We start from the raw sequence: 17,897 nt of genomic DNA on the forward strand, positions 1-17,897 counted from the left end.
TTTTTATTTTTTGGCCACCCCACAGCATATGGCATTGCCGGGCCAGGGATCAGATTGGAGCCACAGTTGCAACCTACGTTGCAGCTGTGACAATGCCGAATCCTTAACCCACTAAGCCAGGCTGGGGATCGAACCTATGTCCCATGGCTCCAGAGACACTACCGATTCCATTGCACCACAGCAGAAATTCCCAGGGAAGCATTTTATTTGAGCATCTCCTAGATCTAGTTCTCTGCAGAACCTAATCCAGGCGATGAGAATGAAGTCTGACCAACCGTCAGCAACAAAGCCTTCAAATGTGATTCTCTCTTTGAACACCTCCAGTGACAGGCAGATCACTACCTACTGTGTGTTCCTGTTGAATTCAGGGACTTCTCTGATGCATTTTCCCACCCAATGATGCTGGCCTCCAGGTTAAAAATCTAGTGTAATCTAGCATATCTTCATCAGACAAACTTTCATGTTAAATAATATAAAGAAAGCATACCTTCTTTTATTTACTGATTCACATCCAAGATATAAACTCTATTTATACACAGGATAAAATAAAGATCTATTAAGTCCTGAGGAGGGAGAGGGGTGGAATACCACTAGGTTCCTTTAAAAACCTCACTTAGGGGAGTTAAAAAAAACTAACAAAATCTCCATTTACTCCCCATTGCACAGAAAGCAGGATCTACCGCTTCACTATGGGGACATTCTTACTAAAAAAATATAGGCCTGTGCAGCCTATGATCTTTCTGCTACACAGAGCATCTATCAATGATATAAAAAGAACATCTATCAATGATATAAAAATCTTGTGCAGATCTTCCTAAAATGTAAAAAATAAAGGGGGGAAGGGAGCAGAGATGAAGAGAGAGATGAAAATGTGAGGTATGTGTGAATTTGCCACCAGGCACCACTGAAAAGGTAAAGCAGAGGATGCTGATGGGGAATGTCACCACCACCTAAAGGGGGAAATGAAGACAATGACATCATCTATGTGACTAAGCTATGCCCACCTGCCCTCCACTTTGTTTAACTGGTCCAATTTCAGGTGCAAACAGCATAGCAGTCAAGGCATCTGTTTTACTCTGTCAAACCAACAGGATTCTTTCTCCTTGAAAGGCTTGTTTCATACCTATTTTCTTTGGGGCCCTAGGAGATAAGGATAGAATGGACCAGACTATGTATTTAATGTTAATGGAAAATGCCACACATGCAATATAGTTAGGAAGATAAAGGGCAAGACTGGCATTTTTCTTTCTCCTTATTTCAATGAACCATCCCCTAGTGTAAAGCAAGCAGCATATATTTCCAGTTCATGGATTAGATGTGTATGTTTCCTGGAGCAATATTTAAATGTAGTGGCATGGGACTATGACAAAAATAATCAGAAAGAGTAACTCTAAAGGCTCTCTTGGTATTGGCAAGACCAGTCTTTGAAGTGGGGGGGAAAAAAAAACAAAAAACAAATCTGTGAAGGAGCTGAGCAGCTACACAGCCCAGCAAGTGTAGACTCTGCTTATACCTTGAATTGAGGCCATGCGTGGCTATAATACATAGTTTTTTCAGGAAAACAGTCACTCAGAGATTGGTGTAGAAATAAATACAAATACTCAGAAACAAGGTGCTAATGGAGATGGTGTAAACATGTGTGGGCCCACATTTATCTGTATGTATCTGCACGTCTATAAATTTCCCCACTATAAATGGGTTCACCAGTACTGTCACTCTTGTATTATCTCAGAAAATTGCCTGAAGAATTTCTTTAATTTCTGCCTCTCCATTTTTTTCTTTCTTTTTAGGATCATACCTGCAGCATATGTACATTCCTGGACCAGCGGTTGAATCGGAGCAGCAGCTACTGGCCTACAGCACAGCCACACCAGATCTGAGCCACATCTGTAACCTACACTGCAGCTCACGGCAACAGTGGATCCTTAACCCACTGAGCAAGGCCAGGGATCGAACCCTCATCCTCACAGACACTAGTCAGCTTCTTAACACACTGAACCACAATGGGGAACTTCTCGATATCTTAATTTATAAAATAAGGAGTTGAACTAGACCAAATATCAGTAAACTATGGCCCCAGAAGCAAAGTCTGGCCCACCACCTGTTTTTGTAATTAAAGTTTTATTGGAACACAGCCTCATCCATGTATTTTCTGTGCCGCCTTCAAATCACAATGGCAGAGTGGAGTAGTTGTGAGAGAGTTTCTATGATCTGCAAAGCCTAAAATATTTATTATATGGCCCTTTACAGAAAAACTTAACCCTGAACTAGACTATCTCATATTGATTTTGGTTTATGATTCAATAAAGTACAACCAAAGAATAAAGGCCTACTCTGTGTGCTTCCTGCCCTTTTTATTTATGTATCCAGACACACCTTGCTTTATTGCTCTTTGAAGATACTGTTTTTGTTTTTTGTATTTTGTTTTTTGGGGTTTTTTTTTTTTTTGACAAATCGAAGGTTCGTGGCAACACTGTCAGGCAAGTCTATAGGAGCCATTTTTTTCAACAGCATTTGTTCACTTCGTGTCATTGTGTCCCATTTTGGTAATTTGGTAATTCAAACTTTATCATTTGTTAAAGTGACCTTTGATGTTAGTGAATGACTTGCTGAAGGCTCCGATGATGATTAGTATCTTTTAGTAATACATGACTTTTAAGGTATGTACATTGTCTTTTAAAACCATTCAATGGCAAAATGATTGTATTATCAAGTAATTGAAGGTCATATGACTTATTAGGTTATGTTATGACAGCTAATGTTGCTCATTAAAGTAACTTATCCATCTCAATGGAATATGATGTTGCCATAAGTTAGTGTCACTCTGGGTTCAGGAATGCATAAGAATTTCCTATTGAAATAAAAGTTAATTAAAAAAAACCCATAATGCTATTGCACACTTAACAGACCACAGTACAGTGTAAACACAATTTATATATGCACTGGGAAACCAAGATATTTGTATGACGCACTCTATCACAATATTCGCTTAGTTCAGTGGTCGGGAAATGAACCTGCAATATCTCTGAGGTCTGCCTGGACTGCCTGACTCATAGAAAGATTTCGCTTGGCTCACAAAACTGTACAGAGCACACAACCACACACATGAGGCAAAAGGGAAATGAGGGAAGACACGGGTGAAGCTGGGAGGATGTGAAAACACAGAATGCAAACCCTGAGGCGCTGTGTATTGTCAATGGCCCACCAACCAGGCTCCAAGGAGCCACTGCAACAAGGGGCCAGGATCTCTTTTCCACTTTAGAGTATTCACTGGCGGTCCACCAGGAGGACCATGGCAATCCTGGCAGGAAGAAATTTCTACCCCAAGTCTGCAGAAGCAGAGAACGTGAGATGTAGTGAGCCAGGACCCCAACTACATCCGCAGCCTGGGGGTGTCTCAGTGGAATTCACTGCAACACTGATATATCCCTTAGTGCGGGGCCACCTCCAAAGTGGAACTGAGCATCCATTCTCCCAGTAAATTCCCAAATTTTGAATTAAGCATGTACCAACTTTACATCAGAAACCACAGAGTTCTCCTACGGCACAGTGGATAACGGATCTGGTGTCACTCCAGTAGCTTGGGTCACTGCTATGGCACGGGTTGGATCCCGGCCTGGGGACTTCCATGTGCCATGGGCACAGCCAAACAGAAAACAAAGAGAAATACTTTAATGTTAAAAAAGATAAGGGAAGCAGTAATCCTTGACAGCCTAGGAGACTGTAATACAGAAACCTCAGCCATTGCTCCAAGAGGGGGCCCTGTCCAGATCTGCTGTTTTTGTGAAGCTAAGCCTGAGTGCCAAGGGGAGAGACAACGCAAGACGGGCTATTCTGAGCCCTGGTCAAAGCATGTTTATCACTTTGGTGGTGAAGCTCCAGGTGGTAGCTATAAAAAGCACTGGCGAATGGTGATTCTCATTTGTCATTGTTTACACTGAGCTCTACAACTTTATATCAACGTAAATAATTCACGCCCTGGGTCTCTGGCACTCACTGCCTTATGCCCAGTGCCTGGAAGAGCGCCTGGTGCAGGTGAGAAGTAAGGACTTCCTGAATGCACAATGTGCTCGTCTGAGAAGTTCTCGAGAACCCATGAATCTACAGACATGCTGAGGTTGTCTTGTTGAACCCTTCCCTGGCTGGGCCTTACCCACCATGCCCTGGCTTTGAGACTCACCTGTGACAATGAGACAGGTGAGAAAGGGGCCCAGATGTGGAGGCCAAGCTTCTGAGCTGTGCGTCAAGGAAAATGAATTAAAAATTGAAAAGGGAAACTGCATGGCCGGGGTGTCTAGTCTCGCTCGAGTCCCACTGGTGCAAGGATAAACATTTGGACAGTTCAAGACAAACACAGCTTTGGGTTCTGAACAGGCAGAGCTGCTTTCTCTCGCACACGGAGGCTGCAATAGGAAATTGGCTCCTTGCTTGGAATAAGGACCTGCCTTTCCTAAAGGAGAGGCCTGTCCTGAAGGCCCCACCTGTCACTCTGAGCTGCCTGCCCTCTGCGCACCAGAGCAAGCCAGGCAGCATATTCTCCATGGAGACCTTCAGCAAACAGCTGGCATCACACAGCAGTGTCAGGCAAGGAGGCCTGGGTACATCACACTTGTCCATGCAAACGTTAAGAGAATCAGGCCTAGCAGCCCCAGGACCTAATTAGCTCAGAGGCAGTAAGGTCAAAATGTCACAGCCAAAGCAGCAGCTGACAGTGGCTTCAAAAAGAAGAGGCATTATCTTCAACTGGGAAGTCATGACACAGGAAGAGCACTCAATAGGGAGGCTGGAGATGGGTATTAGCCTGGTTCTGTTGCCTCATTGCCATTCCTAGGCCTCAGTTTTCTCAACTGTAAAATGGGCGTGACTTAGTTGCTAACCCTGGCTTCATGGCTTCCTCAACTCCTATCACATGACACCAAATTAGGAGCTAAGCAAGGAATACCATGTGGTCCTTGCCCTTCAACACGACCATAATGTAAACATAGTGCCTGGCACCATGCTGGCTCCCAAGAGATGCCCAATGACATTGTCATCATCAGCAGTATCTAAGGTGACTACCAGTGCACTTGACCTGTGGATTCTACTTCCAAGGATCACACACATGGCCGCCATGCCTCCACTGTGTGGTGCTAGTTCGGCCTTGCCTCATCGGGTCCATGGCAACAATCCTCTCCTCCTGTCCTGACACAGGCGAGGACAGCTCACTCCCTACCACCCTAGCATCCCTGAGTTCTTGCCTCACCAATTATACCTCCACTTGTCCATCTGTGTTTCCCTTGGTACAACCACCAATCATGGTGTCTCCCTCAAAATCTCCTTTTCCTACAAAATTCAGTCCAGAGTCTTAGCTCAGCATGACAGCTTAGATGTGACAAGCGGTCTCCAGCCCACTTTCCCAGTCTCACTTCCCCTCAGGTGGCTTTGTGCTTGCGGTGCCAGCCTCATGCCCCCTTCACGCCATGCCATTGCTCTGTCCCCACTGCTCCCTCGTTCTGGAATAATTTCCTCTCTTTTGACTTTCAGGATCCTAACTCACATTGCCAAACTCAACTCAGATGTTTGCTGTCTTATTAGGTAGTTTTCTCAACCTCTGGCCCAATAAGTAGTCCCTTATTTTCAAGCTCGGCTATGTTTTTATCTTTGATATCATCTCCATCATCAAATGTGCTCAGTTCATCTTGAAATGCAAGGCTTTCCTCCCTATGAAGGCTTGTGAAGGCTTTCTTGACCCCCTCCTCCCCTACACTCAGCCTCCCCACCACACACACTCACACAATGTACTCAAAGCATTCCTCCTCCAAGCATTCCTTCAATAGCTTCCATCCATGGTGAATGGAATGAGGAGCATTCCATATTTTCCACGAGGATAAAAAAATAAACATCTGGCCCAGAATTATGCTCAGTAACTCTTAGCTGATGCTGATGAAGATAGTTAGAACTGTCCTCAGTGGCCACACGGAAGCAACAGGCATCACATTTGTGCAACCAAACTATCTGTTGTTCCCTATACACCATCTCCACCGTATGTGTAGAATGCACACCATCTCCACCGTATGTGTAGAATGCACAGTCTTTTTTTTTTTAGGGCCACACCTGAGGCTTATGTAAGTTCCTGGGCTAGGGGTCAAACTGGAGCTGCAGCTGCTGGCCTACTTTACAGCCACAGCCACACCAGATCTGAGCCTCATCTTTGACCTATGCTGCAGCTTGGGGCAATGCCAGATCTTTAACCCTCTGAGCGAGGCCAGGGATCAAACCCATGTCCACATAGATGCTAGCTGGGTTCTTAACCCACTGAGCCACAATGAGGACTTCTGCATTGTCTCCCTTCATCCCACATCAAGGATCAACCTGAAATTTCCCACACAGAATCCACTCACATGCAAGGCAACAGAGATCTTACCGAGGACTCTGGAGAGGAGACAAAGATGGTGGTCACGCAGCCCAGCCCACAACAAGCCACTGTCAATTCATCCTGAGACACTCAGGGCTGCCCAGGAGAGTTAAGTCCCATGGACATAGACTGTCCCCCTGCCCCATCGTCCTCCATACAACTGGCCTTAGTTTCTCTCTTCTCCTTTCCCAAATCCCAACTTTAAGTTTCTCCCCTTTCTATTATGCCACCAAGTGACATCAGCCAGGGCTTCACAACCAGATTCTCCAGAAGGCTCAGCTCCTGGAGGGCCCTCAATTCGCAGAATCCTGTCCTCCTTGAAGGCTGTTTGGCCACCACCTTTATGACTCAAGCATGACATTCAGTGTCTTACTCCTTCTCTCATGCAGTTTGAGAGCTATTTATCCTGAACATCATGTAGAGCTTTCTCCCCAAGGAGAATTCTGAGGGGTGAAATTTCACCACCTCCCAATGTCTACAGTCACCTCCTCACTGAGCTTTTGCCATGAAACATCAAGAGTGATGACATCTATTTTCCAGCTTTCCTGCCTGATTTCTGATCCACCCCAACCCCAGGCACCAATACATCCCACCCAATCTCTGAGTCAAATGACTCTTGACTGAGCCCCAGCATTCGGTCCAAGAAGGGCAGCCCACATAAAAGAGCTTCCAGAATCACAGGAGGTCATTTGGAATGCAACATCCTTCTCAGGGAAATTCTTTTTTTAATTTTCTTTTTAGGGCTGTACCCATGGCCTATGGAAGTTCCCAGGCTAGGGGTCGAATCAGAGCTACAGCCTATGCCACAGTCACAGCAACTCGGGATCCAAGCCATGTCTGCAACCTACACCACAGCTCATGGCAACATGGGATCCTCAATCCACTGAACAAACCCAGGGATCGAACTGACATCTTCATGGATACCAGCTGGGTTCTTAACCCACCCAGCCTCAACGGGAACTCCTCGGGGAAACTCTGGACTCTGAGCAGACCCAAGGAAGCTGGCAGACAGGGTTACCCAGGCAAGAAGCCTGGTCTAGATGTGGTGACTGACTCATGCTTCTTTGCCCTCAACTTTTCCAGTCTTTTCCAGAACCATGTCCCAGGTCCCTCCAGCAAACAGGCCTGGTTGGTCACTACAGGATTGTCCCACCCACAGTCCTTTCTAAGAACCAGCTCACAAGGCCAGTCAGTGAAGCCAAGTTCCACACAAGAAGATCAGAGAGAAGGCACAGAATGAGCCCGGGCTGCAGGTGGGGCTGGAAGACAGCCTCCTGAGAAATAAGGGTGTATGGACAACACACCAAACACAGGGCCTGTAGTCTCAGGTGGGCTGCTGACCTGATGAGTTTCACCACTCGTGAACATTTCTACCACCAGCAGGATCCTGATCACACACGGTGGGAAATCAAAAAACTATGGCAGCCAGGGACCACAGTGACATCCTCAAAAGGCACACTCACACGCACACACACATGCACATTCAGAGCACCCTAGATTCCAGCATTTGTGGGGCCTCCATGGAATTCTGAGCACACATTTCTTTGACCCTCTCTCGTTTCCAAGACTGTCAAGCTGTGTGTGTGTGTGTGTGCGTGCGCGTGCACGCACATGCACACACACACACACGAGCATACCTATTCTGCTGGCAGAAGAAATGTTCCCCAATAGACCAGCTTCCCCAACAGACCCCAGACCCTGGCCCACTTTGCAAATCCCCCCACAAGCCACTGGCTCCAATGTGCACCAAGAACCCAGCCCCTCTTCCCTGACCACCTGTAAGCACTCACTCTTCACCCTCACCTCCCAATAGCCAGGGGCCTGGAGAAGAGCCATCGAAACCTCATGTCCCCATGAACAGAGACCAGACAGTAGACCTCCTCATGTGAGGAGGGAGTCAGGGACTCACCAGGACTCTGCCGGTCAGTGTCTGGGCAGATATCATCACCCCTGCCCAGTCTTTCACGGAGGTCATCCAGCCGACCTCGGCTGCCACCACCTCCTCCTTTTCGTCCACTGGCTTGAGAGTGCCATCCGCCTGGCTTGCGCCATTGTTAATCTTCTGGGCCTCCTGGTAACAGAGAAACAAGAGTTGAGACACAGGCACCGAGTGGATTTTAAAAACACAACCTACCCCCAAAGAATCAAAGCCACATAGGCCCCTGCCGAGGTGGGAACTGGCTTGAAGGTACAGGGGCTGGGAAGAAGGGAGGGACTGTGGCTTTGATTTTTCAAAAATCTTTTTAAAGAGAATCTGTCCTTTGTTTCCTCTTCAAATATCTTTGTGAAAGAAAGAATGAAATTATTCTCTTTCCATTTTAAAAGAAAAAAAAAATCACAAAATCCAGGAGGGGAACCATCCTGTCTAGGGTCACAGACTGGCTAGGAAGGAAGTGAGGTCAGCTTTCTTGTACACTCTATCTGCTCAGCCCTCACACCCTTCTCATGGGTGCACCCTTCCTTCCTGAGAAAATCTCCACCTCCTCATCCTGGGCTGTGTGGTTCAAAAGGGACTGAAGGTCCACACTGATCTCCAGGAATGGAGACTAGTCAATCAGACCAGTCCACTCTTCAGGCAATACTGATTGGGCCAAGGATGGTTATATGATCCATGCCCAAGCTAATACAATTCAAGCCTGGGGCTTTTGCTGGAAGGAGTAAGAAAGCCACTGAGAATGAAGCCACTGTAGAGGAAATGAGAAGTAACAGAACACTGCTGTCATCAATTGAACACCTGGATCCAGCTGTGCCTGAAGTCCACACCAGACTTTCTTGATTATAGGAGACAATGAATTCTCCTTCGTGGATAAAAAGGGTCTTGAGGAAACAAGGCTGACCTCAGCAGATAGCTGAGCCCCACATGGGGCCTTCAGTTGGATGCTTTTGTATGTACTATGCCCTCTGCCTAGAATACTCTTCTCCTACAGAAGGTCATGGCTTAGTCCCTCACTGCCCTCAAGTCTGTTCAAATATCATCTTTTCAATAAACCTTTTCTGACCACTTTTTTTTTTCTTTTTTGTCTTTTTAGGGCTGCACCCATGGCATATGGATGTTCCCAGGCTAGGGGTCCAATCGGAGCTGATGCCGCTGGCCTGTTCCACAGTAATGTGGGATCCAAGCTGCATCTTCAACCTATACCACAGCTCATGGCAATGCCAGATCATTAACCCACTGAACAAGGCCAGGGATCGAACCCGCATCCTCATGGATGCTAGTCGGGTTTGTTAACCACTGAGCTAGTCAGGTTCATTAACCACTGGCTACCTTTTTAAAGTTCCAACTGCCTTATGATGACACAACTTTTCTGTGTTATTTTTCTCCATAGCACTTAAAACTTCTAATATACTCAACAATTCACTGCCTTATTCATTTACTCTTTGCTTCCCCCAACTGCTGACTCCTGAGTGCCTAAAAGAGAGCCTGGCATATAGTTGCTCAATAATCATGAATGAAAGAATCAAAGAGTTATGAGTGTCAGCCTCCCACTGACTACAGAGCCTGGGCTTAGAGGTTGCCAAATAAAACACAGGATGCCCAGAGAAATTTGAATTTCAAACAAACAACGAATAATTTTTTACTCTATGTCCCAAATATTGCATGAGACATACTTTAAACATATTCATGGTCTAAAATTTAAATTTAACCAGGCCCCCTACTCTAATAACCAATGAGATTGTTCCTGCAGGTATAAGTGTTTATGATGGCAGCAAAATTCTGTTCATTTAAAAGGCTAGAATTAATTAACAAAACAAACAGACACTGTGGATCACTGTGAACTGGAGTGAGGAGGAACACCCAACGGCAGAGGTGAAAACCTCCATCTGCAGTGGGTGGGGGTGGGGTGGAGTGAGGCCAGGAGATCTGGGAGGCACTGAATGAGTCATCTTCTTGGGGACTTGCAGGCAGGCAGGCAGGCAGGAAGCTGCCCCCATGCCTGGTCCTCCCCCGCCAGCCACCTCTGACTCAGGAACGCTGGGAAGACGGATGGGGCATTAGCAACCCCTGGCGCTCATATTTCATTTACGAGTATACTGCACCCCCCATTCCCCACCCACCCACCCCCGGTGCTGGAATAATCCAAGAAAAGGCCTGGGGCAGGGTGGGGGGCGCAGAGTGGGCTGATCTGGGCACTGCTTGCTGACGTCTGTGGAGCCAACCGCCCAAGTCACCTAAGGCCAGTCTCCATGGCCCGTTAGGATCTCGAGTCTCAGTCATGTGGAGTCTGCACAGGTGCGTGTCCTGGAAGAGACAGAGACCCTGATCCAGGGGCATCCTTAGCAAGTGAAGGTACAGATCCAGCTCTCCTGCCCCCTAGGGCTTCCCCAGTAAGATAGGGGCAATACTGCCTGCCCAAAGATGTCAGAAGGATTAAATATCACCCAATGACGCATAATACACATTTCATTAATTAGTCTCACCTCTTGCCTCTCCTGGAGCCACAGACATGCTAGCATTGGTTCCCAAACTTCAGTGGCATCAGAACCAACCAGATGGCTTGTTAAAACAGAATACTGGACCCCACTCCTGAACCCCCACTTCTAACCAGTTCCCAGGTAATGCTGATGCTTCTGGGTGGGGAACCCCAGTTTGAAAACCACTGCTTCTAACCATTCTGGCCTGGCTTGATCACCGCTGCCCTGATATGAAATGGGACAGGAATCTTAATCCCCAGCCCAACCCAGGCCTCTCCCTTCACCCAGACAGGGAGGAGGCCAGGGCAAGGAGAAGGCCCTCAAATCAGAGGCTCTTGTGATTCCTTTTGAGCCATGCCTCCCAGGAACATTTCTGAGCTGGTCCAGGGCCACAGCCTGCTGTCCTGGAGGGCCAACTCTCTGCTCCTCAATCCTGGGGGCACAGGCTCCCCAGCTACCTGGCCAGCCCTGGAGAAGGGGAGCGGAACGTAAAGGGCTGGGATGCAGAGAGACCTCTCCAGTCCCAGTGCTTCCAACGCATCAATAATTCAGAGCACAAGAGGTATATGGCAGATATCGCTCTCCTGCCAGCCCTCTCACCTATTGTTTTACAAGGCATTCATTATTTTAATTACTTTATGATAGGCAAGGAAAAACACAGATGAAAGGGAGATAGTGCTCTCATTATTTGCTTACACTAGATGTTGTGAGCATAATTACATGTGGGAGGTAGGACTGGGGTGGGTGGCTGGGGGAGCGAGTGGGGAGGCAGGAGCACGGCAAAGTCTGATGCTGGGTGGCCCGAAGGGAAAGCCCCTCCGTGCCTTGGACCCCACTGTCACCAAAGCATCCCTCTTGGGGAGCAGGTGTAACCCCTGCTCCCGAGAAAGGGAGGGGAGGCTCAGAGAGAGTTAAGTGGCCTATCTGGGGACACAGAGGGGTGGGGTTGGGGGGACAAGTGGCAAGTGGCAGAACCCAATATAACAGTAATGGAGCACCATTTATCAAGCCAGAACTGGGTATCAGCAATTCAAAATGAAGTGCCTTTTCTGCATTATCTTGCTTAGACTTTATAGTAAGTCCAAGATGCAGGTGGAATTACCACATCTTTCACAGGACAGCTGAAAGCAGGTATTTCTCACGGGAAAGCAGAGTCTGGGAACTCAGACTGAGGCAGTGAGCCCACCTGGGCATAGGTCTGTTCCACCACTCATAAGCTGGGTACCTTGGGGATGTTAGCTCCTGAGCCTCAGCCTCCTCCATGGACAATGGGGACAGGTGTGCATGGTGGCTACAGCCGCCATGGCCAAGCACTACTGACAGGGTGGGTTGGCCCCAGGGATATTCAGTTAAAGCTGCAGCATCGATTGCAGGCCCTGGCGGACAGGCCCAGAGCGAAACCTTAATAAATAACTATAGAATGGAGGATAAGTGAGTATAGGCTCTAACAGCCCTTGGGCTTTAAGTAGGAAATGGGCCCCCAGGAGGTAAGGGTTTCTGGAAGGGTTCCAGCAGGAGATCTGTGGCACTCCCCCAGGACAGCTGGGGCCAGGATCCCTACACGGACTCAGCCTTAGACCAGTGACCTCTCAGAACCCCTTCTGACTCCAAGCTCCATTAATCAATTTCCCATGGTGATTAGGAGATTCAGGAGCAGAGAGGCTGCCCCCAAAGTCCCCGTACGCTGCTCTCTCCTGTGCCCCAGAAGGTGGAATGGGGCTTAGCTCTGAGTGGCACAGTGGGCATCCCTCCATCCCCAAACCTTCTACTTCCCTCTGCAGAGACGGAGCCAGCCAGTCGGCCAGGGAGGACTGCTGAGTGGGGGCCCAACAGGCTCCCCCTGGTGTCAGGAGTGAGTTGGCCCTGATCACCAACCAGGAAATTACTGCGTGGGGGTGGGGGTGGGTGAAAGACAGAAAGAAGGCGGGGGGGGGGGCAGAGAGAGGGAACACCACCAGCTACAGGCTCCAGCTACCCTGGCCTCAGACTGACCATCAGAGATTTTCTGAAATGAAGAAAAGGATGCCCTGGAAGAAAGAGAGAACAAGAGGGAGGAGCAGGGAAAAGATGAGATTGGGCAGTCCCTGGGGGGGGTCCTGGAAGGTGGAGGTCTGCTCACAGCCACCCTCCCCCTGAGGAAAGGGCCCATTTTGTCCTTCAGCCTCACCTTCTCTCCCACCAGACTCTTGTGCAAAAGAAGTCACAGCTGCCTCCTGGGGACAACATGGGACAGTATCTAATCTCAGTGCCCAGACTGGAGGATGGGGAGCTGCAGGGTGAGAGTGCAGGTACAGCCTGGAGGCTGGGGGAGCACTTGGAGGCAGAGTGGCTGGCAGCCCCCTCCCATCAATGGCCTCTTGCTGCCTCCCCAAAGTAATTCCTCCACATCTAACCCGAGGGAACCCATCACTCCCAGCAGCTCCTGCCGTTCCTAGGACAGTAGAAGCCTCCGCCTGGCCTGGATGGGGGGTTTGGGTGTGGAGACCCCACAGGGCCAAGTTTCTTATCTTCAAAAGGCTCAGCTGTCCACAGCAGCGGGAGCTGCCCTGGCCCCGCGCTGGAGAGGTGAGGTGTAATCCCAGGAGCTCACCACTTCCGGTCCTCAGATCCAGACTGTCTCTACATCTTATCCTTTCTGAACTGGACCCCATATACCAGGACCCTCAAGTCTGGGGTGGGGTAGGAAGAGCTCTGAGGATTGAAAGATACCCGTGTCAAAGCCCAGCTTTTCTTTGATGGCCTTGGACAAGTCACTTCGCTTCTGGAAGCCTCTTCTGTGAGCAGGGCTATGCCCTGTCTTGTAATCTGGTAAGGGGGAGTGTAGCACTTTCTGAAAGTACCAACTCCTCGATGAAGTGCGGGCAAGGATGGCATCGTGGCTCAACTCTCAGATCCCCACCCAGCTGCACTTTGCCGGGCATGTTACAGTCATCACCTTGGGCCCCAACAGGATATTGGAACTGCTAAGTCCTCCCAGGTGGCCCACTGTGCTGGCTACACCCTCCCTGTGAGCCTCTGCCACACCTGCTCCTGCCTGGCTGGGCTCACTCACCCCCAGGTGCCAAGTGCCAAGGCCACCCTGGCCCCATACCTGCTGGGTGACTGCAGCAGGGATGGAGGAAAGGGCAGCTGCCAGGCTGAGGCCACTCACCCCCCACAAAGCTCCAAGTCTGTCTCAGGTTTAGTTACATCTCAGTTGGATCTGGGAAGTTGTTTAAGCACTGATCATCTGGGAGGAAAACTCCTCTTAAAAATGTAAGCCGATCACCCTCCTGTGGCTTCTCATCCCACTCAGAGGACAAGTCATAGCCTTCACACAGTCCAACCCACCCGATCTGGCCCACTCCTGCCATCATCCCGCAGGTCTCCCACTCACACCCAAGCTTGCTCCAGATGCACTGGCCTCCCCGTGCTGCCAGAATATTCCAGGCCCACTCCCAGCTGGGGCTGAATGCGCTGGCTGCTCCCCCTGCCCCAGAGAGCCATAGCAGCTCCCTCGCCTCACTCTTTGTTCAAATTCTCACCATACTGGTGAGCATGTCCCTGCCCATCCCGCTGAACAGAACGCCCACCCCTCCACCACTCCCCCACCCCCATCCCTGCCCCTCTGTGCTCTAGCCTCCCCAGAGCGTCTACACCGCCATCTGGTATACTTTAATCATCTTCGATTGTCTGTAAGCTCCATGAGGGAAGAATTTTCAGCTCCTTTGTTCACGGCTGTATCCTCAACAATGTAACATTATGAGCTCAGAGTTCAGTGAGCAATTGACAGGTTTTGGTGACAGATCAGAAGGCAAGGAGGTTGAAGGATGGAGGGAGGGAAGGAAGGAGGAGAAAAGGAACGCGGGGAAGGGGAGGAGCGTGGTAGCAGATGGGAAGTCAATGTCGGCAAGCACAGTATGTACAACAGACCGTATTGCTAATAAGCAGGGACGACGACAGTACCAGCCACATTTCTAGGCATCATCATAGTCATTTTATAAGGGAGGCTTAAATGCATTCATCTGCAGACACGGGGCAGGCAGCTGGCCCAGGAAGACACAGTCGGAATTTAAACCCAGCTGTCTGGCACCAAAAAGAGACAATACCTGAGCCGGCTTCCTCCCAGGGAGGCATGGGGAGCATGTGGGATAAAGCGTGCGGGAGGGTTCCGGGCTGTTGCAAAGTGTCTAGAAAGGCTGGTTTCCACCAGAAGCCCTCGATTCATGCCAAGTCTGGGTACTGCATGTTCCGCAGAGACCCCTCCTTCAAGGTCCCTCTGCCTTGAGAGGGTGGTTAAATCAAGGACAGAGGGACATGGTTGTTTTCTCAGCCAAAAACTAACTTGGAACCATAAATCATCTTCCATGGAACAGAGCATCGGGTCGGAAATAAACGTGACGGGGTTGACAGGCTGTGAACCCTCCTGCAAAGCCCTGAGGTTCTCAATGCGGATGCCAGCGAAGGAGGAGCTGGCATCCCTGGTGCCTCTGAGCACTGCAGGGCCCAGGGCAACCGCGGGCTGGGGAACTGACAGGGACCAGAACAGGGCCAGGGCCACCTTGCATTTCCAGAAGCCGTGTGCCTGGACCTCTCTCTGCCTAGGGCTTTGCTGCTATGGGGCGCTTCCTGGGTGCTCAACTTTCAGAGGGCTGTGGGGGAAGGAAGCCCCTGGAAACTGTCCTCTTGTGTTTCACCGTCCCCACCTCATTCTCAAATTTCCCTGGTCGACATCAGAAAGCCATTTCCCCTGAGTCTGCATGGATGGATCCCAATTCTGAGGAATTCCTTCCATCTGCCTGGAACCCCTACCCTCACCGGTCCCCAGGAGCAGCTCTCTCTGCCTCTCTCACCCAGCAAAACTGATCCAGCATCCCGGCACGCGGTTGCCCTCAGCTGAGTCCAAAGCACGGATCCAGAAATCTCCTGCTAGAAGGACAGCAGCAGGGCCAGGAGCTCTGGGATGCAAGTTAGGAAGCCTGCATGCTAGACCCGGCTTTGCCACGAACAGGCTGTGTGGTCACCTAACCTCTCAGAGTAGAGTGAGCAGAGTTCCCATCCAGGAGATGATGGGGAACAGTGGGTTAAACCCATAGTTTTCTCTTCCTTAGAGACCAGCATTGTGTGTTCCATGAGGTGCCTTAGAGGGTTAAGCAAGAGAGGAAAGAGAGGGCCAGGCCTCTGTACCCACACAAAAATCACAGCACCGCTATGCTGAACAGTTTTCACCTATTAAAGTTCTGTGCTAGACTACACCTGAGTGAAGGGGTCTTCTGTGGAAAGAAAGTTTGCAATCCACTGAGTAAAAATCCACAGGTTCATCTTAGCTTTAAAAAATGCTTTTTACGTCATGGCAATGATTATGCCATCCTGTGGCACAGTTTGGCCCAAGACCCAGAAATGCCTGACCATCAACATCTAGAAACCCACAAGGCCTCCAGCAACCTCTGCCCAGGCCACCCTCCTGGTCCCTCTTTACCAGGCCTACATGTTGGGGAATGGTCCTTCTGCTATCCCCACTCCCTCCAACTAGGCAGAGAGGAAATCCGCCCCACCCCTACCCTGAGCAGCCTCTTTCACATCCTGGAAGAGTGGCCCAGCTGTGGGATCCTCCCAGGTACCAATAATCCTATGTATTAGGGATTAGGCCGATTACCTCAAGCAGCTCAAACAAATCAAGCATAATGTGGCACCACCAGCTGGGATTTTCATAGTGAGAGTTCTGCAAAGGGAGAGGAGAGGGGAGGTGGGTGCCCAGACACTAGGGGCAGGAGAAGCAGGGCAGCAGACAGGGGCCTCCAGCAGGAGCTGGCATCAGGGGTGGTGGAATTGGTCTCTGCCCCGGGGAAGCTTGGACTATCCAATCTCTCCCTGTCAGGACAGAGGCCCCCCTGCACAATGCAGCCTCCCCATCCACCCCCTGGGACCCCAAAGGCACAGAGGGGCACCACGCTTGTGCCAGATGATCCCATCCAGTAGCTATGGTGTTTCTGAACTACAGGCTACACATCCAGGGAAGGGGCACAAGGTCCACAGATTAGGCTGCAGGAGCATAAAAAGCAGCTCGGACAAAGCCAATTGCTCTGGGGTGGCAGAAAACCATCTCTCTGCTGGTGCTAAGATACCTCATCATCATGAACATGTTTAGCTGTGGCTTCCTGGGTGCACAGTCCTGATTCCCACTCCTGGGAGTTCCCCTGCACTGTGTGTGAAGATACAGGTCTTGACGGGAGGAAAAATGTGACAACAGAAAAAGGCCAGGCACCCTTTAACAAGTCCATCTTTGTGCCTCGGGTTTCCCAGCCTCAAATTCAAAGGGGGAGTGTAACTGCTCCCCAAGGTTCTGTCCAGCTCTGAAGCCACCTGACCTTGAGGTCTGGACTGGGAATCCCATACTGGCCTGGGTCCTGGCAATGTGAGATGCTGGAGAAGATGGGGTCCCTGCTGGCCCTTCTCAGGGCCACACTCTAAGCTGCTCACCAGTCCCCTGGGGACGGAGGAGGTCAGCTGGCTCTCAGGAATCACTTGATTTCTTCTTGCCTCTACAGGCCATGTTCTCTCCTTGGCAGTTTTACACCATCTTATTTAATCCTCACAACAAGCCTGCAAGGTAGGAATGTTACGAGGCTCAGAGAGGTTGGGTAATTTCCAAGATCATTCGTCTCGTAAGTGGCAGAGCTGAAATTTAAATCCAGTCTATTCTAGGACCAAGGGCCATGCTTTTCTTCTATTCCTTGCTGTCTCAAGATAGGCAAAATGACCACAGAGATGGAATCTTCTTACGAAATGCTGTTTATTACTACTGCTGAAACAATCATCGTATGCCCTATGCTTCTAAATAATAAAATTTCATAGAGCAGACATCTGTATAATCAGCCATGTATGGATAGGGAGTTGGAGAAATGGCCTAGGGGAGGGGAGATTATCTGGTAACTGAATGACCCATTAGACACCCTTCCCATGGTCAGATGTGTTGTTCTCAAGTGGCCACATTTGCTGCTTAAAATGAACAAGTCGGAGTTCTCGTCATGGCACAGCAGAAACGAATCAGACTAGGAACCATGAGGTTGCAGGTTGGATCCCTGGCCTTGCTCAGTGGGATCCGGCGTTG

General features: G+C 49.5%; 1 protein-coding gene across 49 annotated transcripts in view; it reads right to left on the reverse strand.

The window, feature by feature from the left end:
- Positions 1-17,897, reverse strand: part of KCNMA1 (potassium calcium-activated channel subfamily M alpha 1) — a 760,956-nt gene that overhangs the window by 521,565 nt on the left and 221,494 nt on the right. For all 49 annotated transcript variants that reach the window (XM_021072164.1, XM_021072146.1, XM_021072135.1 and 46 more), the window contains 1 exon segment: positions 8,304-8,465. In XM_021072164.1, coding sequence (XP_020927823.1) covers positions 8,304-8,465 — 162 coding nt within the window.

Source organism: Sus scrofa, chromosome 14 (assembly GCF_000003025.6).
Source record: "Sus scrofa isolate TJ Tabasco breed Duroc chromosome 14, Sscrofa11.1, whole genome shotgun sequence".
Lineage (NCBI taxonomy): Eukaryota > Metazoa > Chordata > Mammalia > Artiodactyla > Suidae > Sus > Sus scrofa.